This window comes from Hyperolius riggenbachi, chromosome 2 (assembly GCF_040937935.1).
Source record: "Hyperolius riggenbachi isolate aHypRig1 chromosome 2, aHypRig1.pri, whole genome shotgun sequence".
NCBI lineage: Eukaryota > Metazoa > Chordata > Amphibia > Anura > Hyperoliidae > Hyperolius > Hyperolius riggenbachi.
In genome coordinates, this window is record NC_090647.1 from 350,866,786 (window position 1) to 350,891,346 (window position 24,561).

Genomic DNA, 24,561 nt, shown 5'->3' on the forward strand with positions numbered 1-24,561 from the left:
GTCCACGCCTCAAGGGGGGGGGGGGGTAATGTAATGAATAGTGAATTATCAGCTGCGGTGGATAACAGTACCACTGCAGCTGCTTCTGGTTCCCTGCCTGCCAGGTTTTCCGTGTCTCAGGCGTCTAGTACGCCGGGGACGCGTGTCTCTACTGTTCTCAGGGGCACATTAGCGCGTGCGCGCGCTCGCCGTTAGGACCTTTATGCCAGGAGGAGGCGCGTCAGCTGACCAGCTGGTCGGCTGACGTCAGGGAGCACGTTAGCCTCTCCTGATTGGCTGAGACTGATGAGCGTGTTTGGAGGGTCTCCTCCGCTTCTTAAGCCTCTCGGCTTCACTTGCAATTGGTCTGCTGTCGTGAATACTTCGTGTTAGCGCTCAGACCTTAGTCAGTTCCCTAGTGTGTTAGAACCGGCAGGAGCTGGGAATTCACACTAAGCTTAGGATCTGTTTGATAACTTAATTTGTACCAATTGTGTATTATCTGTGTATGACTCTGGCTAGCTCTGACCAACCTTACTCTTAGTGATTCTGTACTTTAGCCTATCTGATCCTGTTGCCAACTAAGCCTGTTTAACACTCTGTCTCTGTCTCCTGATTCTGTACCTTTGCCCATCTGATCTAACTGCCAAACTCTGTCTGGATACCGTTCTGCTTTTGCCTGTCGATTCTGTACTGTAATCTGTCTGTCTGTTGCCGAACCGTTCTGTCTGACCACTCTACTCTCACCAGGGAGCCCTTGTCTCTGGTGAGAGGTGCTGTACTACAGTGCCCACCAGCTCCTCTGGTGAGGTATTGCCAAAACTGTTAGTACATACTGTTGCACCAATCACTACACGCAGTGCAATAAAATAGTGCTACTTACTTGTACACTTAGCATCTGTTTCGTATATCTATATTATTGGTGATTCTGCAGATCACCATATAATCAGTTATATATCTGCATTATAGGTGATACTGCAGATCACCTGATAATCAGAACTCTGATCTTGCTAGCACCAATCGTTACAGATGCCTGTATGGACATTTCTAGTTCTGTTATTGGGAACTTCAAGCCAGGATTGGCGCAGAGTGGAGATGGCACCTGAGAAATGTATGAGGAGCTTGCTGTCCCTATTTTCTGTGCTCTTTTTTTCTTTTTGGACAAGAACTGTTCTTTTCGTCCCAGAATCTATGTATGTATATGTAAATTGTATTGTTGCCTGAGACTGCAGGATACCATTTTCATGACCGCCCTAGGAGAGGAGGTGTTTTCCTTTTTATTAAAACTTGATGTTCATTTAGTTAAAATAATGATACAGCTTTGTGAATGTTGAATGACATAATATGTTTTGCATAACTTTATATTGCTGCATCAATAAAAAGATTAAAAAAAAAAGATCAAGGGATGCCAAATGTATTTCTAGGAATACTAAGGCATCTCTCTGTCCTATCAAAAAGACTACCAAATAGTGTTTTGGGAAGACTCCTAAAATACTAGCATAACCAAAGTCCATTTCTGAAGTGTTTACTGAGAGCTTTCACCTAGATTTTACATTAAAGTCCACTCTTTTAGTATCTTTTGGTACTACAAGAAGTTGCGGTACATCCTGCCATAAGGTGACTACCCCAAGCACTTTGTCTGGTTCTCAGAGTCTTGGGGTTTCGGAAACTTAGCATCTCCCCATACAATTGAAGTTTCTCCTTTGTCTGTAATGAAAGTATCCATACAGGTGTTTTGAATCCCTAAAAACTGCTCAGAAAGTCAAGTGAACTAATGGAATTCTTCTACCCTCCTTTTGATGTTTTTTGGTCTTCTAAGCAAGGAATGGTCTTGAAATACCAAGGCTGCAATTTGTGGTCACTAGACTGTGTGGAGCTACAGAAATATACAGCTAAATTCCCCATAAAATATCTGCCTCTTGTCTGGTGTAAATTTTCACTGATCCAGCTTTTTTACTGAATTTCAATAATTTTTGCTGACTTTGGGCGGTAAATACTAGAGGGGAAGTAAATATTTTTCACCATCAAAATATACCCAATATTGTCTTTATAAATATGGTGAAAACTGAGTGATAAATTATTTTGACACTGACGAAATCCCAAAGTTGGGAAACAACTACAAATGAGCACCAAAGTGTAAATTAAAAATTGTGGTAAAGGAACTGCTAAGACTGATGCTACCTAAAGGAATATGTAATTTGCAGCTTCTGCGCATTTATAAATAATGGTTTAAAGAGACACTGAAGCGGAAAAAAAATTATGATATTATGATTTGTATGTGTAGTACAGCTAAGAAATAAAACATTAAGATCAGATACATCAGTCTAATTGTTTCCAGTACAGGAAGAGTTGAGAAACTCCAGTTGTTATCTCTATGCAAACAAGCCATTAAGCTCTCCGACTAAGTTAGTCGTGGAGAGGGCTGTTATCTGACTTTTATTATCTCAACTGTAAGTGAACTGTTTACTTTTTCTCTGCTAGAGGAGAGGTCATTACTTCACGGACTGCTCTGAAAGAATCATTTTGAATGCTGAGTGTTGTGTAATCTGCACATATTATAGAATAATGCAATTTTAGAAAAAACACTATATACCTGAAAATAAAAGTATGAAAATATTTTCTTTGCTGCTAATCTTCTAGAAATTATTCATAGTACACAACCAATTCATTATATCATATTTTTTTTCGCTTCAGTGTCTCTTTAAGCCAAGTACAGAGTGGTGAAAAATCAAATCCTTATTTAGATTTTGAACAGTGATACATATACTCCTAAAAGTTGAAAATTACATTAATATAAATCTATCTATCTATCTATCTATCTATCTATCTATCTATCTATCTATCTATCTATCTATCTATATATCATCTCTCACTCTCACTGTCTTTCTCTATCTGAAAAATAATTTGCTCTGTAGTCTGTAGTACTATGAAAGCCTATTATCCACTCCATCTCAGGCTAGTTTCTGTTGTATTCCACATGTCAGCAGCTGTCTTTTGTGACGCTGTGTGGGAAACTGACTATTCATTTGCTGAAATACATTTCCTCTCTCTCTCCAGGTATTTTTCCACTCAGACGCATTCTTCAATCACAGCTTGTCTCATTCCCTACAGGCTGCAAGAAGCTAGAAAACAAAGCACAGACTTACAACGTAAGCATATGAGGAATAGGGGGACAGGCAAGAAAGATGAGAGGCAGACCTGTGTTGTGAGAGAGAGCAGGCATGTGCACTGTAACAGTAGAGAGAGAAGAACACTGGGAGAAACAGGCACTCAGGAAGCCCTCGCTACATAGGTCTGGGCTTAGCAAGGTTCAAACTTTAAAACGCATGGGACAGCACCCAGACATCTGCAAATCCCGGAGTTATTGGTGAGTACAACAATCTCTAGCAGCATGAGTTATTTGAATATGTTATGAGACGCAAGGCTTGACACTGTCACTAGCAAAATCTCCACCATCAAACCTCATAAACATTGATACAGATCCTTCGTAGTCTCTGCTTTCCTACTGATTGTGTGATCATTTATTTTTCCCATTTATGCATGACTGCACATTGTGTGATTCTAGGCAGATAGTCCCACAAGTCTTTAGACAAGATCCAATGTGACATTTTGGGGTTTTTTTTACATAAAAGTAAAAAATGTTGCTCAAGTTTCAACACAAGCCTACATCTGAATATAGATATGCTTGCTGCTGCTTGAGAATAGCTAGCTCTCCATGGAAAAGCTACTTACATTCATCATCATCATCACCCTGTTTTGTTGCTGAGTGATTGCAAAAAAAATCTAGAAAGTAGGCTAGTCTAAATTAAACAGGATTACGTACGGTCAATTGTTTGAAACCATTAGGAGGAAAGAAGATTAGATGGACCAAGCTGCTGTGATCTTTCATTGGGGTTTGTTGGGTGAATGTCATTAACACCTACACCCTGTTGTGGTGGTTGGAGACATCCCTGAATGCTTTTTTCCTCCCTCCTAAGGTCGATAATCCAGTTTCTATGGCTAGTTATGAGGTCATTTCGTGTGAAAGCAAACAAAAAATCCGTAGCTGTGGTTTGTGGTGCTGTAGTCGCAGCAGAGAGGGAACTTCAGATGAATAATCAGATATTTCTGTTCACGCTTTTCTGAGTTCCTGTATCCTGCAGATGAGCCCTGGAGCTATCAGAATAAATAATTTGTGTATGCCAGGGCTTCTCGTTTAACCCTTTAGTGCCTGGAAGAGTCTAACTAGCTGTCATGCTACAAGCAATGACACAAAGCAGAAAAATAAGCAAACAGCCCTGGCTTTGTGTCAGACTTGAAATAACCAGCTCAGCTACAGCAATAAAAATAAAATATGTAGTTTGGAGTCGCAGATGGCACTTGTCTTGGTCTAGCAGCTATTTTATTGTAAACTGTGCCAAACTCATGTTTAAACTTTCTTGCAACAGACACCGGAATCTCGTTGTGAAAGAATAACAGTGCTGTATGAGCCCTTCATAGTCATACCACTTACTAGGTGAGGCATTCTGTCTTTTGACATGTGCTGTGCTAAGTGCATGGATTGTATTAACGCACATTCTACTAAGTGTTCTTACCAAGATTACTTTTAAGCCAACACACATTTCATAAGAGTACATAATAAATAAATCTGTCAATTTCAAACACTTCAAGGTGTGTATAAATCACATAAACAAGATGGTTTTCTGCTTTCTCCTAGAGAAAGTTGTTTTCTCTGTTGCCTGTGTGCAAAGCAAGCGGTAATAGTCTGACATGTTGAGTGACAAATGCAAAATTAACTTGCCTGGCAATTCAGGTGAAAACGTAGCAAATTGCTAAAAGCACTTAAAAACAGTTTTCGTTTTAGAGGTGGCCAAAAACAATGTATAGTTAACTGTATAAAAATTCCCACACTTTTGAGTTCTTTAGACTTGTAGAATAAAAAAAATGGTGTAATGGTAATGGAAATGCAGGGTGAAACTGTGTCTTCTGCTAATGAGAAGCCACTACACAAACCTATTTCCCCCCTTGCCTTAAGCCCAATCTACACGATACGATTCTTTATACGATTTGATTACGATTCTATTTACGATCTGATTAAATCCAACATCGATTAGCCGCCGGATCGCCTCTTCCGCATCCCCGCGCGTACCCGCCATGTCCCCGCTCGCCCGCGCGTGCGTCGGATTCGATCCACCCTCGGCCCCGCCGGCGCCGCTTATCTTCCGCTCGATTCTCGGCCATTGTCCTCTCATGGGGAACGAGCAGGGAATCGGCGGTGGCGAGATCGGACCTGTCGGATCTGATCAACCGAGCCACATCAGCGGCTCGATTGATAAGACACATTAGAGCGTCATCTACGCGTGTAGACCCAGCATAATACTTTTAGCCATAGACCCCAAACAAGCATATGCAAATTGGGCATTAGTGTCAGATCTGACAAGATTAGCTGCATGCTTGTTTCTGGTGTTATTCAAACACTACTGTAGCCAAATAGATCAGCAGGGTTGCCAGGCAACTGATATAGTTTAAAAGGAAATAAATATGGCAGACTCCATATTCTTCTCACTTTAGTTGTCCTTTAAATAAGGATATGAAAGGATAACATTGAATCCTAAAGTTCAAATGTCTATGCTTTAGAAACAAAATTTTAGGAACAACATCCTTCTGCATGACTGTGATGATGAAAACCTGATAAACTGAACACAATTCAAATATCAGTGCTCCTATTGTGGAGAGCTCACATAGCCTTGTTTGAGGGAACCACCTCGGTCGTATACTACATGGCAAAGTCAAGACTCTGTACTGCAAAACTGTCTCACTATAAACCATCACCACATACTACAATGCAAAGTCAAGTCTTGCACTGCAAGCTTTAAATTATCAAATGAATGTAGCTATTTCTTAGATCTAAACATACACCTTTTTGCAAAAGAAAGTGCAATGGTGAGCAGTCATATACAATTGAAAAATGGAATAATTAATTTACTGGGTACAACCGCAAAAAGGGAATAAAAAAAAAGTCTGTGTAGGTCCAAGAATTTGGAGATGCTAGCATAAGGAAAGGACCACAAGTGAACTGCATTAGTAAAAAGTCCTACACAAGGCAGGATTGAAATGATGTTATGCAGCAGGTTCTTTTATAGGGTGTCGCACAGAGAAGCCAAATTACTTTCCTAAATGACAACAGTGTACAGTAATTTGAGCAGCAAAATGTACTGTGACAATAGGAAATATATGTGCTGAAAAAAGGAATGGGAATACTATAAGCCAATGAAAATATAGACACCAGTAAAGTGTCACAACACAGAACCAATATTTTCAGTTTTCATTGATTTAGGCCACAAAAATTAGATGAGTAAGACATAAACTATATTCATATAAAACAGAAGTGGTGCGCGAAGGAAACAAATAAAACAACAACATAAAAACTTTAATGTGACAATAGGAAATATATCTACATAGAACAGAAGTACAAATTCCATTAGTTACACTAATGGTAAAGCCCCAATACATTGGACTTAATGTTTTAAGAGCCTCCAAACTGTAGATCCAAGATGATACCATTTATTGGCTAACTACAAATGAATAAACTGTAGATCATTGGAGAAAATACTAAATCCTGCAGTTCTGGCCCAGGTATAAGTAAAGACATGCATTAGGTGGAAATGTGAGCCTTGCTTGGGTCATATTGGGGATATTAAAGGGAGCTGAAATTTGGTGGCTTACCCAGCTTTGTGAATTCTGGTAAATGCAGCCAGAATCCATTTGTAATGAATCTAGGAAAAATATGAAGGATTTTAAGTTTTCTAATGATCCAAAGCCCTGGAGACCCTTGGGGTACCGGCCCAATGTTATATGAAGGAACCAATATTTTCACCTAAATTAACACCTGTTGACAGTGTTTCTACATTGGGAATGAAGCCCTGTCTAGTTAGTTAATTCGCTTACATTGGCATGACCATTCAGAGTTTGCACAAATTGCTAAAAAATGGCAATGAAAGATATAAAAACATAGATCATGGACATGCGATATATAGCCCCTCCGTGTACATTGGGAAGGGAAAGATTCAGCCTCTGTCTCAAAGTTTATTTTGCATATACCAATCTACTTGGAAAAACTTGTTTTAGAGAAGCTAACTTTCTTTGTGAAACGTATCTCTAACGCTCTGTAACAAAATAAAAATGTACTTGCAGAAAATAAGAATGGTTCCAATAATACGGTAAGAGATGCGTAGGTGACAACTGTGTTCTGGAATCCCTATTCTTTTTCTTATAAAAACAAGCAGGTTTTAGTAATGTAATGCAAGAAGTGTTTCTGGAGTGTCACACCTTGCCCGAGGATAACTTGAGTGCTAAGCCAAGTCACCCATGTACATGAACAGTAGCAAGCAAAGTCAGCTTGTGCTGACTTATGCAATAAAACGAACATTGCATCGAAAACCCAGTGTGGTAACCTAACTTCAGTTGCTAATGTGTTGGTAATGTGTGCACTAAAATTGTCAGTAACACTAGAAGCACTTCTGGCAGAAAAAAGGAGTGGGAGTAAAGGCGATAATTGTACTGCGGAACCAATATTAATATAAAGTGAAAAATATAAAACTAGCTAGAGCTGAATTCTTGCACTGCAAACGCATATTACCCTATAAAGCCCCTATAAAAAGTATTGATTGCCTGCTGGGAGCACTAGGAGCAGCAGCACAGCATACATGTGCTGGAGGTGACAACTGGAGGTGAAGTCATAAGTACTCCTAGCTATCTCCTTTACTTGAAGAGGCAAATTCCTCATGGACCTCTGTGCTTCCAGCTGTATCCAAGACTTGCTGCTTGGTGAATTATTTGCTATAAAAGACTGAGTGGCAGGATCTGGATGACATATGACGGCAGAAACACACAGAGCAGTGAGGCATGGCATCAGTAGACAGTCTTACCCAAAACATCAAATCAACAGAAAAGGCACACCTGTCACTTGGATTTTTTTTCAGTGACAGATAACCCAAAAGTGAGAGCAGAAAGTGCTTATTAATGCTATAGTTTTAGGTTCAGAGGAATTCAAGGACCCAGAGTGCCCAGTAAAAACAGCTGATACTAGACTTCATGTTTGACTTGACTCCCACCCCTTCCATCTCAAGCAGAAAGTCAATGTTTGATGTACATAAGTACAGGCCAAGAAGACCAGCATGTCCAAGGATGCTCTGAAGATTGCAGTGCAATGCATGGGCACATTCAGGTGCAAGCTTTTAAAGTGGACCTGAACTTGTGCACTGGACACAAGGAAAACACAGATTAAACCACCCTGTTTGTGTTTTGTCTAATTTCCTCTCATCTTCAAGTAATCTCAATTGTAATTGGAGCTCTCAGCTGTGTCAGCACAAGAATTTCGGCAGCCTCAGCTGATTTCTAAACACAAGATGTTAACCCTTTGTCTGCTTCCGTGAAAGCAGGAAGTAGTCACAATGCAGATTTATTGCAGGAGTTCTGTGATCTGGAACAAATAAATGTTTTTCTGTAAAGGCCATTATGCTGTTGCTTAACTTTTAGAGCAGAGAGAAAGTTCTGAGTCCAGGTCCGCAATAAGGTTCTTTGTCACTATAATGATAATCGAATGAGAACTTGCCTTCTGCTAGCTACGTACCAAGTGTACTTTAAACTGAACAGATCATCTGCACATATAGGAAAAAGGAAATAGCCAGTCAGGCGACAGGCAAAAAGAAAGCAGGAGAGAAGCTGAAGACATTACTAGGACAGAATCAGGTCAGAACACACTATACAAGATAGGGTTTGAAGGCTAAGTAGCCTCGGATCACACATAAGAAACTTTACTTTCACTTGATGGGATTTTAGTACATCAACTAGCCTACAAAAATGAGCATAAGAAACCACTACAAGCTATGTTTAGGTTATAATGGACAACTCAGAACTGATAACTTTAGAACTGAAGATCATTAACCTACATGTTAATGTAATGGCTCCTCTACCTGGCAAGTTACTAACCTAGAAAAAGTATGTAGGGTAAGCATAGCACCCATCTTCGTACCTGCCTACAACTGCAACCATACATAAAACTTCCTCATTACCCCAATCCTGCCAACACAATGTGAAATGAACTGAAACAGTCTCATTTCTTTTATTCCTGGGCTCTAATGTTTTGCAGTGACCTGTATATGTTACAGCTGAGGCTCAATCTCGCAGAAGAATTGCTAGAAGTTCTGTCACTATTAGGTTAAACAGATGCAAGCTACCCCGTTCTTAGATTTATTTTTATGCCATCCTATTGAGGGAATTTAGGCCTCAGTATGAAAATACTGCGTCTCTAATTCTGATCTAATATCACATCACTAAAAAATACGCATAAGGCATAACAGCCCCACCTCCCTCCCCCTCAGGGCTTTAAGCAATACAGAAGTGACCTGGATTTAAACCTCCTTTATTCTGTATTCCTCCTCCTCTATCCACCTATAACCCTTTTGGTGCCAGAAACATCTGCTCTGCTCAGTATTAGCATTTATAAACACAGACATATTTTCTGTGCTATCAGCAAGCATTACATATGGTATAACCCCTAGGATTTCCCTAAGCATACTGACTCCTTGGTCTAGCATTGGATGTATTATTATACACAAGGCCCGGTTTCTTTTAGCTTATGCTGTCCTTGTTGTACCGCGTGGTTAGTTCATGTAGGCGTTGGTTGCTAAGTAACAAGAATTCATCAAGCTGAGTGCTAACAACTGGGTAGATGGGTGCTACACTCATGATGCTGTGATTAACCCACTGTCCGCTTAATGTCTCCTAATTGGGAAATGTACTATACAGCTCGAGTTTGATAAGCTGCTACATATTTGTCAAATTATATATTTAAAGAAAAAACTTTACACAAGGAAAACTAAAATAAAAGTGGAAATTGTCAAAAAGTACAGATAAGCTGTACAGAATACACTATAATGGAGTGCCAGGCGCAAGGTAAGACACAAAACATACAGGAAAACAATGAAATGCCCTCAAATACTGTATATAACACAGACTGAAATGCTATAAAAAGGAGAACATCAGCTCTTTAATGATACTGTTAAAAGAGTTTTATTAATTTCTTGCTAGCCACTGACTGAAATAGATATTTCTGAAACCTAATTTTGTTTTGGATTAGTCAACAGACAGCTGGCGATGGAATAATTAATTAAATGACAGATTTTTTTCAAAGCCAATTGAAGTAACAGGCTCATTTGAAGCAAACGTGCATATCATAATAAGCGTGTTATCTTTAGAGGTAGACATCCACCTATAAATTGCTCCAGCTATCACTAACAAAGTGAAGTATCTCTTCACTGACAAATGCCTATGGTAATTACTTAATCATGTAACATGCCTAAACTGCTGAGCAACATATTGAAATTACAAGCACTGGAAGAAGAAGCTCTCAGTAAAGGTTTTGATTAGGAAGCCAGGTTTATATTTGATACCAAAGAAGGAAATGGATTTCGGCACTCCAATTCCAGGAAACTTTATTCAAGCACGGTTAAGAAATGCAATGAAGAAAAAAAGAGCTGTCTGTGTCAGTAGCTGTTTCACGTGTTTCCACACCTCCTCAGGACACCAAGGCCCCAAGTTTTATATTGGACATTGTTGGGCCCAAGAACGATATACAGTATATATCAGTGCCGTGACCCGCCGATTAGTCAACCCCCCCCCCCCCATACAGACCATGAGTTGAAGCATGCTGATGAAAACATATCTACCTCTCCTCGCTCCAGCTCCAGTCTCGCCCCCCCCCCCCCCCTCCCCTCCCAGCAGCTTCTGAACTGGTCACTACAGCTCCAAGCTCACTGTCATGTGACCGCATTGAGCATGGACCTCTAGAGGCCGGCTTAAAAGTTGCCCGGTAGATGCATGAATGCAAGCTAGAGCAAGGTCAAGTAGATATGCATTAATCAGCATGCTCCAACAGGCACTCAGCATGGAGGGGTGCTCTTGGTATATAAACTGTGGAAAAGTTGACCTGCCCCTCTATGCACCCCAAATTTGGGGGTCAAATGTGGTGGTATACTGATAAGAAATTCCAACTATAAAACACTTTCCTAGCGGAAAACGGCTTCTGAGAGCAAGAAAGAGATAAAACGGGGAATTTCTTATCAGTGAGGGTCACACTTACATACCTGATTTTTAACTTGTTCAGGCAGAGAAAGAAAAAAAGGAACACAGCATAGTAATCTGTGTGCATGGCACTGTACATACACATGTCTATTTCATCATGTCACATGTCACTTCGTGTATCCTTTAACACATCGCACCAGAAGTGCCTGATTCGCTGCTGCAAAGCCACATGGGGGAACAACGCGTTACCGCTGGACTTCCACAGCGGTGGAAGTAATGTAAGTTAATAGGCGACTCATACCTTTTAAAAGGTTGGCAGCGGAGTTGCGGCGCACCAGCACAAGACGACGGGAATACAATGGAGAAACCCAGTGATGTACTTCCTGTCCAGCAGGGAGTACATCATTGGACAAGGGGTGGTGATGGGCATGCAGGAGGTGGTGCTATGTATATGACCCTGACTGTGCAATATGCCACAGAGTGATATATTTGTAGTTTTGTCTGTTGCGGTGCGGCGGGGCATCGCACAGCAAACACACACCACAAGTGTAAAACCGGCCTTAAGTGTAACTGCAGTTACAGAAATAGGGTAGTTTCCATGCTGACATCCAATAGCTTATCAAACATTTTGAGCCCCAAATTGCTGTATGAATGCCTTGTCTGCTGGTGAATGTTTTTTTTTCTCTTTTAAAAATGGTTAGGTCAGAGCATTGCATTGCTAGCTTCACCTGTGAATGATATATTGTCTAAACAAATGTCTTTGTTTCTTATCACCTGTACCTAAAGGTGCGTACACACGCACTACCGCCGGCAACGACGGGTCCGCCGGACCCTCCCGCCGGGCGGATGTTCAACCGTCAGTAGCACGTGTGTACGTGGTGTCGGAGGACTGATAAGGCTGTTTCTGAACGGTCCACTCAGCCTGACAGACTGTACACACGCACTACTGTCACCGGAACGCCCGCCCAGCGGGAGGGTCTGGCGGACCCGTCGTTGCCGGCGGTAGTGTATGTGTACGCACCTTATGTCTATGCAGTAAATGTTTCATTTACATGGGTCTATATGTAACTTTCAGAGGAAAGATCAGAGTCCGGGGGCCATATGCAATTCACTTTTTCAACTGAGTTTTCTCCTAGGTGATATTTTCCCAATTTGCAAATAAAATGCCCTTTAAACTGTCAACAAGCAAACAAATACTAAAAATATTTTTAATAGTACTGTTTCACCTACTTTTTAGTACTTTTTCAATTGCAAAGTACTAAAAAGTTAATTTAAATTGAAGAAGAAAAATTATCTCCTAGGAGAAAACTCAGGAGAAAAAGTGAATTGCATATGGGCCCATATTGTCTATTTATACCCCAAGTGCAGGTACCCTTAGATATCCCTACTTGTCATCTGGTGACATAACTGACTGAATTCAAGTACTGAGACAGGCAGAGCAAAACACAGATATAAGCACCTGTACTAATGTCTAACTAAATATCGGCAATGTGTAAAGTTATTCTGCAGAGATTTCTTTTTGTACCCATTAAAGCAGAGTTACACCAAATGTAGCCCTCTGACACTATTTCTCTCACCTTAACACTATCATCAACTCTAGCCTCAGTCCTCAACACTAGACTAGACTTAACCTATAACTGTCCCTGATGTTATCCTTAACCCATAAATATTGCCAACACTAACCTTAACCCATATCTAGCCATGATACTGTCCTTATGTCCTAACTAATTTCCTCACATTGTTCTTAACCCTTCACTCTTAATTATCTCTGAATAGACCCTGACACTATCATTACAGGACAATAAAAACAGATAACTTTTATAAAGTGCATCAGTGTTACACAAGCTAATTTGTAATTTAGTGTTGATTGAAAAAAACACCTTCATTTTTCAGTTTGCAGTCAGCTATCAGTTTCCAAATATGGCAGATGTTTCAAAAGAAGCTCACTGCCTGTTCAGAAAAGGAAGGCACTAGCGTCGAACCACCAATGCTGCCAGTAGCTGTCATGCCAATACAATATTACAAATGTCTGTGTGGTCTAGGAGTGGAAGAAATGACAACAGTGTTGGCACTAATGGACATTGAGCACTGCGTTAAATCCTTTACTATTGTGGATAATATCCCTTATCAACATCACTGGTTAATCACTTTTCTCCCATCAGAGTCAGAGTGAATAGTAGCACGTCACAGAGAACTGATCTACATAAATGACAGACTGGACAGTTCAGTTTTCATTCAAGATTCAATACTTTTCGGGATGGAGCTGCTCTGACTGGGTAGGGCAAATAGCTACATCGGGTAGAAGCAGCATAAAAGCCTTTTTAGATCTGAATGTTTTGAAGTGAACTCCTGTCTAGCGAGACTAAATAATTAGATCCTCCTGCTGTGGTTTCTGTACTTAGTTTTAACACCGTTTCTAAGCTTATATAAATAAATACATTTTATTAAAGTCTAACCTTATCTTATTCTTTTGTTTAATTTTTGTTTGTCCAACAAAGAGTTTACGAGTCATATCGCTTAATGGCAAGTTTGTCAAGAATCTTGTTGTATTGAGATGTTCTCCATCTGTGAAGTCTATGCAGGATTGGAATCCAGCGTACTACACCTGTGGGTGAGTGGTGATCTTCACTAGACTTTTATTTAAATAGTTACATATTGAGCAAAGAGGATTTTTGTTATCATTTTTAATATGAATTCCAGAAGCCATATTATTTTTTTGTTACAACTACTGAGTCAATTTCTTCAGTACAGACCAATGAATGGAAAAATAACAAGTTATTGTAAACTTAGCAATGGATTGAATGTTGTTGCTTGCTATTTGTATTCCATTCCTCTTGATATCACTGAAGATTTCTGACTTTCATTATTCCTTTAATAGTTTATCATAGAATAGTTAGACCTGGTGGTATGAGATTACTTTTGTGATATTGTAAAACAATGCAATGAGAACAAAGGTAAACTGTGCAGTTGCTAACTGAAACAAGGATTGTGATTGTTTTCTCTAAAAAAAATAATATTGCCCCAGTTTTTTTTCACATACATCGCTAAAATAGTCCCGGGGTCTTATTTTTAGTTTTGCACAGAGACATAGCTATGGGGGGGGCCTAGGAGGGGACATACATCCCTGGGCGCTGCACTGTGAGGGCGTTCAATGTGCCTGCCGTAACCCCACATGTGTGAGAGGTGGCTTGTTGGTGGTTCGAAGTTTGCCCGCTTCTTTCCTTTCCTCCCTCTGCAGAATAGTGTGGAAACGTTAATATCAGCAGAAGACTCACCGGTTCTGTCATTCCAGCAATGACATCTCTCTTCTGCAGTGCACCCCGCATCCTGCTTGGTAACAGCGGCATAATGTGACAAGAGACACCGCTGTTACCAAGGAAAGGATGCTGGTTACGCTGCAGAGGAGAGATGACATAATCGCTGGAATATTGGAGCCAGTGAGACTGCTGTTATTAACACTTCTGGATATCTATGGGGGGGGCCCCTTCTGGCTATCTGAAGGCGGGTATTTCTGGCTATCTAAATGGGGGAAGGGGGCACATATGGCTACATATAGTTGGGCACAACTGGCTATCTATGGGGGGGGACATCTGGCTACATATAGGGGGGCACATCTGACTATCTATGGGGGACCCCTTCTGGTTATCTATGGGGGGCCCCTTCTGGCTATCTGAAGGCAGGTACTTCTGGCTATCTAAACAGGGGAAGGGGGGCACATATGGCTACATATAGGGGGGCACATCTGGCTATCTATGGTGGGGCACATCTGGCTATCTAAACAGGGGAAGGGGGCACATATGGCTACATATAGGGGGGCACAACTGGCTATCTATAAAGGGTCACATATGGCTACATATAGGGGGCACATCTGGCTATCTATGGGGGGGACATCTGGCTAACAGAATTTGTACATTTGGCTCCACCTGATGTTTGGCCTAGAGGGGGGAGCAAAAAATGGTCTTTGTCCCCAGGTGCTGAAAAACACCTGCAAAGCTCCTTCCACTCACCCAATGTCTGCTGCTGCATAGAGTTGTCCCGAACGTTTCGGCCACGAACTTATTCGCGCGAACATCGGTGGCTCGCGTTCGCATCAAAACGCGACCTGCCCCTATACTACATCATTGGGATAAACTTTGACCCTCTACATCACAGTCAGCAGACACATGACAGCCAAGCAGACTGCACTCCCTCCTGGAGCCTCCCCCCTCCCCCCTTGTATTAGGCAGCTGCGTCAGCCATTATCTCACTCAGTGTTGCTGCAGTAGTGAGAGAAGGGAGAGGAACGCTGCAGAGGTAGGGAAAGCTTAGTTAGGCTCTTGTAGCTTGCTCCTAGCTGATATTTGTTGGTGAAAAGCACCATAAAAAGAGCTCTTTTCAGAGCTAATGTTCTTGTGAAGGTGTGTGTGTGTGTGTGTGTGTGTGTGTGTGTGTGTGTGTGTGTGTGTGTGTGTGTGTGTGTGTGTGTGTGTGTGTGTGTGTGTGTGTGTGTGTGTGTGTGTGTGTGTGTGTGTGTGTGTGTGTGTGTGTGTGTGTGTGTTACTGACACTGCATTATACAGCCCTGTGTGTCGCAGCTTGCCCTTGCTAATTGCTATATTGTAGGCCTGAACGATTTTAGGAAAAGATTGAATTGCACGATTTCTGTCAGAAATTGTGATTTTGATTCGATTCACGATTTTCTTCAAATCAAGCTTTATCAATAATTTCACAATGTACACTGTAACATTTGAAAACATGCACTGACAGAAAATGACTGTCAAATTAATAGTATGATGTCATTTTCTGTCATGTTTGCAATTCACAATGCCCCACTGCAGCCGACAACAGCTTTGCAGAATAGGTCGCCACAGTCAGTAACACCACAGCACAGTCATCAGCATTATCACGCTGACACGTTGTTCAAAGGAGGTGGAGGCAATACAAACAATACCAATGTCACTGCGATACCATGTCTGAAAGCTCGTCGGACATGTTCCAGGCATCCTCATGTTGCAGTGCTTTCCACTGTAAAAGTTTTTTAAATTTCTTTCTTTTAATCTTATTCCGTTTCAGGTATGCATTATTAAAGAGGGACAGGGCTCATTCACACTACAGAACATTCTCGACGTGTTGCTATGCGTTAAAGCAGAGATGTGGGTAGCCGCAACACAATAGAATCTGTCAGGGAAGTGTGCGCTTCGTGCAATAAAATATTCTCACACAAGTCGCAACATTTGGGAACCCAATGCTGTACTGTGAATGGTAACATGAAAGTCTATGGACTATCATGTTACCCTATGGATCGCATATGTGCAGTTTGTCATAACTAACACCATAGCACATCGTGCAAATAAGCCCTAAACTTTTACATCATACCAGCACTGCAAATAAATACTCTCCATTCAGTTCCAAAACATGCATAAAACATTTGTTATGCACAGTTAATTACTTTTTTTGCGGCCCAGAAGTAGCAGTGTAGGATGTGCACTGTGCCTGTGTGAAATGGGGATGAGAGGGATGCTGGGAGAGCTACTACTTCATGTTGAAGAGTAAGAAAACATCTCCTATAAGTAAAGTTTACCTTTGAAAAGAAAAATTAACTGACCAGCTACCAAATTATCTTTCTTGAGTGATGCTGGCATTGTGAATGAGATGGTAAGTGCAGCTGTGACAGAGTGGGAGGAAATGTCGGCTGAATCCTCCACAAGTGTGATTTACTTTAATGTATATACATTCCAGTCCCTGCACGGCTCTCATTTTACTGATGTCTGGAAGGGAGCAGTCGGGGCAATACCTTGGAAGCATCATGATAAGCAGCAACGTGCAGATCTCCTGCCAGCTCCAGCATACGCTGCTCTTCTTCCCGATACAGGGGCGGGGCCGCTGGATAACAACATTTCAAAGCCTCTCCTAACCGCTACTGTACTGCGAGCTGAGAGGGTGGGGAGGAGACAGGAGAGGGAGAAATCGCCACGCTGTGGAAGCTGCAATTGAAACCAGATGGACACAGGCACAGCCTAGTTTCTCTTCCTGGCGGCCACCTGACTTATCCGGGCGGGCCGCTGACCTTTCCACGGTAGGAAGAACACTGGAGAGAGTAAGCCACCGCAATTAACTCCCGCTGAGCTTCCGCTGCACAGCATGAGAGGGGACTGCTACACTACCTGCAGAGGGGGATGAAATCGCCGCTCTGACGATCACAGAATCGCCGTTTCCATGATCGCGATTTCGATCCCCAAACGGTTTATCGTTCAGGCCTTTTATACTGTGCAAGGCCCAGCACATTTAGTGCCTCCCTTTTCACTGCACCTGTGTGTGACAGCTGCACATTTATAATACCAGTCCGACTGTGCATACCTGTTCATGTTCACTGCACCTGCGTGACAGCACGCAGTGTTATATAATACCAGTCACTGCATAACTGTTCACTGCACCTGTGTGTGTGTGACAGCTGCACTTTTGTAATACCAGTCCGATCGTGCATACCTGTTCATGTTCACTGCACCTGCGTGACAGCACGCAGTGTGTTATACCAGCAGTCACTGCATAACTGTTCATTGCACCTCTGTGTGTGACAGCTGCACATTGTATTGTGTAATACCAGTCCATGCATACCTGTAACTGCACCTGTGACTAACCGCACATTGTATTATCTACCAGCAGTCACTGCATACCTTTTACTGCACCTGTGTAACCGCACATTGTTGTACCATCAGTCACTGCACCCTGTTCATTGTACCTGTGTAACCACACATTGTTGTACCAGCAGTCACCTTTTCACTGCACCTGTGTAACAGCACATTATTAGTCAGGTCAGTGCATACCTTTCACTTAACCCCTCCCCCCTCAATATGGACAAAACAAGAGGCAGAGCCAGAGGCAGGCCACCTAGCAGGTCTGTTCGAGGTCGCACTGTCGTGATTTAGTGTGGCCCTCGACCAAAGTACAGTGTTCAGAAGAAGGCATGTGACATCAACCCCCAATATTGTCAGGTCGTAGTTGACTATTTAACACAGAACACCTCCCTCATCTTCCTCAGCTTCCGCACGGAAGCGTGACATATCTTCCTCCTCCTGCTCTGATTCTGGCACCCCACTTAACACTCCATCTGCAGCCATCACCAAAGTGCCATCATCACAGGGCTCAGCGGTGTGGACATTTTTGTGTGTGTCTGCCTTAGAAGAGAGCAATGCCATCTTTACTCTCTGCCACGAAAATTGAGCCGTGGAAAGACCAAGACCCGCGTAGGTTCAACTACCTTACGAAGGCACATGATTACAAAGCACAAACTGCAATGGGATGACCACCTGAGAAAAAGCAGCACACAAAAGCAAAGCCACACACCGCAGTATAAGATACCATCACGCAATTATTTCTCAAAAAAGGCAATATTCAAACTGTACCGTGATGTTGAAAGGCAAGTGGTGTCATCTCTGGCACACAGTGTTGGGTCAAGGGCCCGTCTGACCATGGATGCCTGGTCTGCAAAGCACGGTCAGGCCTGCCTGTAGACTAAGTCAGTCCCCACACACAGCATATCTCTGCCTGCACGCCGTGTGACTGCCTGCCCCAAGACTAAGTTGCTCCCCACACAGCATCTCTGCCAGCAGGCCGCTTGACTGCCTTCTCCACCACCACCAACAGGGTCCAGGACTCCAGGTGGATTCCTGAATTATTAAGGCCGCTGCTAGCAGCGGCCGCTATAATAATTTTTCTGGTGCGTGTACATGCCTGCCTAATTTTTCTGGCTGCACTGCGGCTGCAACAACAAAACAAAAGGCATGTACATGTGTCAATTCCCCTTTGTGATCTTTACCTTGCCACGGTGAAGGGGCTTGCATATCACAATGAAGCAATGACCGGCTAAATGAGTGTGTTGGGTTTGGGGGGCACACCTGACCCAAGAAGATAGATAATAAGGTAATTGCTTCATTGTGGATAGACCAAATTCGATCAGCTGGACACTCAGTCACTGTTGTTCTGTCATTCAGCTACCTCAGCCCGACTATATGGGCTTGAAAACCGCCATCGCCTGCACTCTCGCCATGGTGCGCACCAGTCCAGCACGACCGTCACTACACAAACCGCTGTTTGCGGTGCGTTACACAGTGAGTTTAGTCTGTCAGTGTGAAGCAGTACACTAATTACACTGACTATAATCAGAGAAAAAGCATGTGTGCATCAACCAAGTGAACCTGACAAATCTGGCTTTGCAAATTTGGCCTATTGGCTAATCACGAGACATTGCTCATGCAAATAAGCATTTGCTTTCGCATGCCTAAATATGCAGGGTCAAAACCAAAAACCGCAAAACAATCGCCCTGCGGGAATTAGTTCATGCTATACAGCACTATCCAGGGGCGCCACGAGGAGGCTTCCCATTGCCCCCATACAACCGGGGGGCCGCGGGGGTCCCAGGCACTCTCACCGCCTGGAACCCACACAGCGGCACCCCGGAGGTGGAGGCCAGGGGGTGCAGGCGATCTCCCCAGCGTGGCCAGCGCCGGGAAGAGCCGCCCGCACACACCTCCCAGGATTAAAAACAGGCACTTACCTCAACGTCCATTGCGTTCTGCTATATGCGCATAACCTGGGCGCGACACATAAGGGGCGGACAGGCGTAAATAGCCTGCTCCAGGGCTCTCACCTCCTAAAACAAGCCACTCACTACCTGCCCTCAGAAGAAAGAAATGCAATGCTGACTATAATCAGAGAAAAAGCATGTGTGCATCAACCAAGTGAACCTGACAAATCTGGCTTTGCAAATTTGGCCTATTGGCTAATCACGAGACATTGCTCATGCAAATAAGCATTTGCTTTCGCATGCCTAAATATGCAGGGTCAAAACCAAAAACCGCAAAACAATCGCCCTGCGGGAATTAGTTCATGCTATACAGCACTATCCAGGGGCGCCACGAGGAGGCTTCCCATTGCCCCCATACAACCGGGGGGCCGCGGGGGTCCCAGGCACTCTCACCGCCTGGAACCCACACAGCGGCACCCCGGAGGTGGAGGCCAGGGGGTGCAGGCGATCTCCCCAGCGTGGCCAGCGCCGGGAAGAGCCGCCCGCACACACCTCCCAGGATTAAAAACAGGCACTTACCTCAACGTCCATTGCGTTCTGCTATATGCGCATAACCTGGGCGCGACACATAAGGGGCGGACAGGCGTAAATAGCCTGCTCCAGGGCTCTCACCTCCTAAAACAAGCCACTCACTACCTGCCCTCAGAAGAAAGAAATGCAATGCTGACTATAATCAGAGAAAAAGCATGTGTGCATCAACCAAGTGAACCTGACAAATCTGGCTTTGCAAATTTGGCCTATTGGCTAATCACGAGACATTGCTCATGCAAATAAGCATTTGCTTTCGCATGCCTAAATATGCAGGGTCAAAACCAAAAACCGCAAAACAATCGCCCTGCGGGAATTAGTTCATGCTATACAGCACTATCCAGGGGCGCCACGAGGAGGCTTCCCATTGCCCCCATACAACCGGGGGGCCGCGGGGGTCCCAGGCACTCTCACCGCCTGGAACCCACACAGCGGCACCCCGGAGGTGGAGGCCAGGGGGTGCAGGCGATCTCCCCAGCGTGGCCAGCGCCGGGAAGAGCCGCCCGCACACACCTCCCAGGATTAAAAACAGGCACTTACCTCAACGTCCATTGCGTTCTGCTATATGCGCATAACCTGGGCGCGACACATAAGGGGCGGACAGGCGTAAATAGCCTGCTCCAGGGCTCTCACCTCCTAAAACAAGCCACTCACTACCTGCCCTCAGAAGAAAGAAATGCAATGCTGACTATAATCAGAGAAAAAGCATGTGTGCATCAACCAAGTGAACCTGACAAATCTGGCTTTGCAAATTTGGCCTATTGGCTAATCACGAGACATTGCTCATGCAAATAAGCATTTGCTTTCGCATGCCTAAATATGCAGGGTCAAAACCAAAAACCGCAAAACAATCGCCCTGCGGGAATTAGTTCATGCTATACAGCACTATCCAGGGGCGCCACGAGGAGGCTTCCCATTGCCCCCATACAACCAGGGGGCCGCGGGGGTCCCAGGCACTCTCACCGCCTGGAACCCACACAGCGGCACCCCGGAGGTGGAGGCCAGGGGGTGCAGGCGATCTCCCCAGCGTGGCCAGCGCCGGGAAGAGCCGCCCGCACACACCTCCCAGGATTAAAAACAGGCACTTACCTCAACGTCCATTGCGTTCTGCTATATGCGCATAACCTGGGCGCGACACATAAGGGGCGGACAGGCGTAAATAGCCTGCTCCAGGGCTCTCACCTCCTAAAACAAGCCACTCACTACCTGCCCTCAGAAGAAAGAAATGCAATGCTGACTATAATCAGAGAAAAAGCATGTGTGCATCAACCAAGTGAACCTGACAAATCTGGCTTTGCAAATTTGGCCTATTGGCTAATCACGAGACATTGCTCATGCAAATAAGCATTTGCTTTCGCATGCCTAAATATGCAGGGTCAAAACCAAAAACCGCAAAACAATCGCCCTGCGGGAATTAGTTCATGCTATACAGCACTATCCAGGGGCGCCACGAGGAGGCTTCCCATTGCCCCCATACAACCGGGGGGCCGCGGGGGTCCCAGGCACTCTCACCGCCTGGAACCCACACAGCGGCACCCCGGAGGTGGAGGCCAGGGGGTGCAGGCGATCTCCCCAGCGTGGCCAGCGCCGGGAAGAGCCGCCCGCACACACCTCCCAGGATTAAAAACAGGCACTTACCTCAACGTCCATTGCGTTCTGCTATATGCGCATAACCTGGGCGCGACACATAAGGGGCGGACAGGCGTAAATAGCCTGCTCCAGGGCTCTCACCTCCTAAAACAAGCCACTCACTACCTGCCCTCAGAAGAAAGAAATGCAATGCTGACTATAATCAGAGAAAAAGCATGTGTGCATCAACCAAGTGAACCTGACAAATCTGGCTTTGCAAATTTGGCCTATTGGCTAATCACGAGACATTGCTCATGCAAATAAGCATTTGCTTTCGCATGCCTAAATATGCAGGGTCAAAACCAAAAACCGCAAAACAATCGCCCTGCGGGAATTAGTTCATGCTATACAGCACTATCCAGGGGCGCCACGAGGAGGCTTCCCATTGCCCCCCAATTATTTCTCAAAAAAGGCAATATTCAAACTGTACCGTGATGTTGAAAGGCAAGTGGTGTCATCTCTGGCACACAGTGTTGGGTCAAGGGCCCGTCTGACCATGGATGCCTGGTCTGCAAAGCACGGTCAGGCCTGCCTGTAGACTAAGTCAGTCCCCACACACAGCATATCTCTGCCTGCACGCCGTGTGACTGCCTGCCCCAAGACTAAGTTGCTCCCCACACAGCATCTCTGCCAGCAGGCCGCTTGACTGCCTTCTCCACCACCACCAACAGGGTCCAGGACTCCAGGTGGATTCCTGAATTATTAAGGCCGCTGCTAGCAGCGGCCGCTATAATAATTTTTCTGGTGCGTGTACATGCCTGCCTAATTTTTCTGGCTGCACTGCGGCTGCAACAACAAAACAAAAGGCATGTACATGTGTCAATTCCCCTTTGTGATCTTTACCTTGCCACGGTGAAGGGGCTTGCATATCACAATGAAGCAATGACCGGCTAAATGAGTGTGTTGGGTTTGGGGGGCACACCTGACCCAAGAAGATAGATAATAAGGTAATTGCTTCATTGTGGATAGACCAAATTCGATCAGCTGGACACTCAGTCACTGTTGTTCTGTCATTCAGCTACCTCAGCCCGACTATATGGGCTTGAAAACCGCCATCGCCTGCACTCTCGCCATGGTGCGCACCAGTCCAGCACGACCGTCACTACACAAACCGCTGTTTGCGGTGCGTTACACAGTGAGTTTAGTCTGTCAGTGTGAAGCAGTACACTAATTACACTACCTGATTGATGTATACACATGCAAGATGTTTTAAAGCACTTTAGGCCTCCAATTTAGCAAAAAATGTGATTTCTGCCCTTAAACCCTGCTGTGCGTAAAATCTGGATTTTTTCCCATGACTTTTGGCATGTATTCCACTCTGCCATGCCCCCCTACAGGTGTTAGACCCCTTGAAACATCTTTTCCATCACTTTAGTGGCCACAATTAGTGTTTGTAGTTTTGAAGGTTCGCTTGCCCATTGAAGTCTATGGTGGTTCGAAAGTTTGCAGGTTCGTAACCTTTTTTCACGTGTTCGAGTTCGAAATTCGTAGACCAACATCGGAGGTTCGCGACAACTCAACTGTTGCATGCCACGATCTTCTGACACTGGCACTCTGCTTCTGACCCCCCATATCATGTACTATCTGGGCTGGTATGGTTAGTATGGCAGAGCACCGCTCAGATGACTCAGCCATCCTGGCTATACCAGCCTGTATGGGTGAGATTGGGTTAAAGAAAGTTTAAATTGGGGGTGGGCGCTATGCTAATTTTTTTAAATTCAAAAATGCAGAACACCCCCCACACACTCCCAAAGATTCCCATGCAGGGTGGTATAGCTAGAATTGAAATGGTAGATTAATTAAATGGAAATATATAGAAATTCAAAGTGCAGATATTTCACTGTGAGTGTCCAATAAATAAAGAACTGCAAGTTCAGCTTTAGATGGATGAATTAAGTAAAACCTAGTAGTAGATAAAACCACATAAAACTTAACATTTTTTTGACTTATTTTTATTGTTTTTGCTAGGATGCCAGATATTGCACAAACGGATGAGCTTCTGCTGTTCTGCTGATCCAGCATGGAAGTGCCAGTTGCCAAAGACTTCCACTGGCAGACACTAGCACCACTCTCCAGTCCACGTGTATATTGTTCTCTTGTAGAATCCGGTGGGCAAATCTTTGCCATTGGAGGGTGTGACGATGCAGGAAACCCAATGAATACTTTTGAGGTATTTTCTCCAGAACTGAATCGCTGGACAGAGCTGGCCCCCATGCCTTCTCCTAGAGCTGGAGTGGCAGTAGTCTCACTGGGAAAGCGGATTATGGTGGTTGGAGGAGTGGGAGAAAATCAGACACCTCTAAAAGTGGTAGATGTTTACAATATTGATGAGGGCAAGTGGAAGAAGAAAAGCTCCCTCCGTGAGCCAGCCATGGGTATCTCAATCACAGTGAGAGGTAAGAAGCTGCAAATGTCTTACCGTAACAATTTTAATATCTTACTTGACTGAGTGATGTATGCATGCAATTAAATTCTGTATTCATTTAAAAATAATGCCATGGAAATGTAGAGCAGTAAATACTGTAGAAGAAAAACAAATGAAATCAATACATGGAGTTCATAAAGATGGATATTTGATTAAAATTGATGGCACTCTTACTATTGAAAAGTACAGTACAGTTTCTTACCAGAGGGAGGTGTCTGATTAGTGCCAACTTCATTCTGCAGCATGACAATGATCTAAAACAAACAGACAAGAACAATCTGCAGTGAAAAGAAAAAAAGGAATTATGCGACAGATGTTCTGTTCCCCACAGAGTCCTGATCTCAATATTATCAAACTGGCCTGAGATTACATGA

The 24,561-nt window shown here is 43.8% G+C and overlaps 1 protein-coding gene across 2 annotated transcripts in view; it reads left to right on the plus strand.

Moving 5' to 3' along the window:
- Positions 1–3,032: 3,032 nt before the first annotated feature.
- Positions 3,033–24,561, plus strand: part of KLHDC8A (kelch domain containing 8A) — a 72,548-nt gene continuing 51,019 nt past the window's right edge. Inside the window, exons 1-3 of one of the 2 annotated variants that reach the window (XM_068269572.1) lie at positions 3,033–3,346; positions 13,542–13,654; positions 23,731–24,158. In XM_068269572.1, coding sequence (XP_068125673.1) covers positions 23,783–24,158 — 376 coding nt within the window. In that variant the 5' untranslated portion in view covers positions 3,033–3,346; positions 13,542–13,654; positions 23,731–23,782. Of the gene's footprint in view, positions 3,347–9,815; positions 9,916–13,541; positions 13,655–23,730; positions 24,159–24,561 lie in introns of those variants that run through there. The other variant, XM_068269573.1, reaches the window with a different exon arrangement.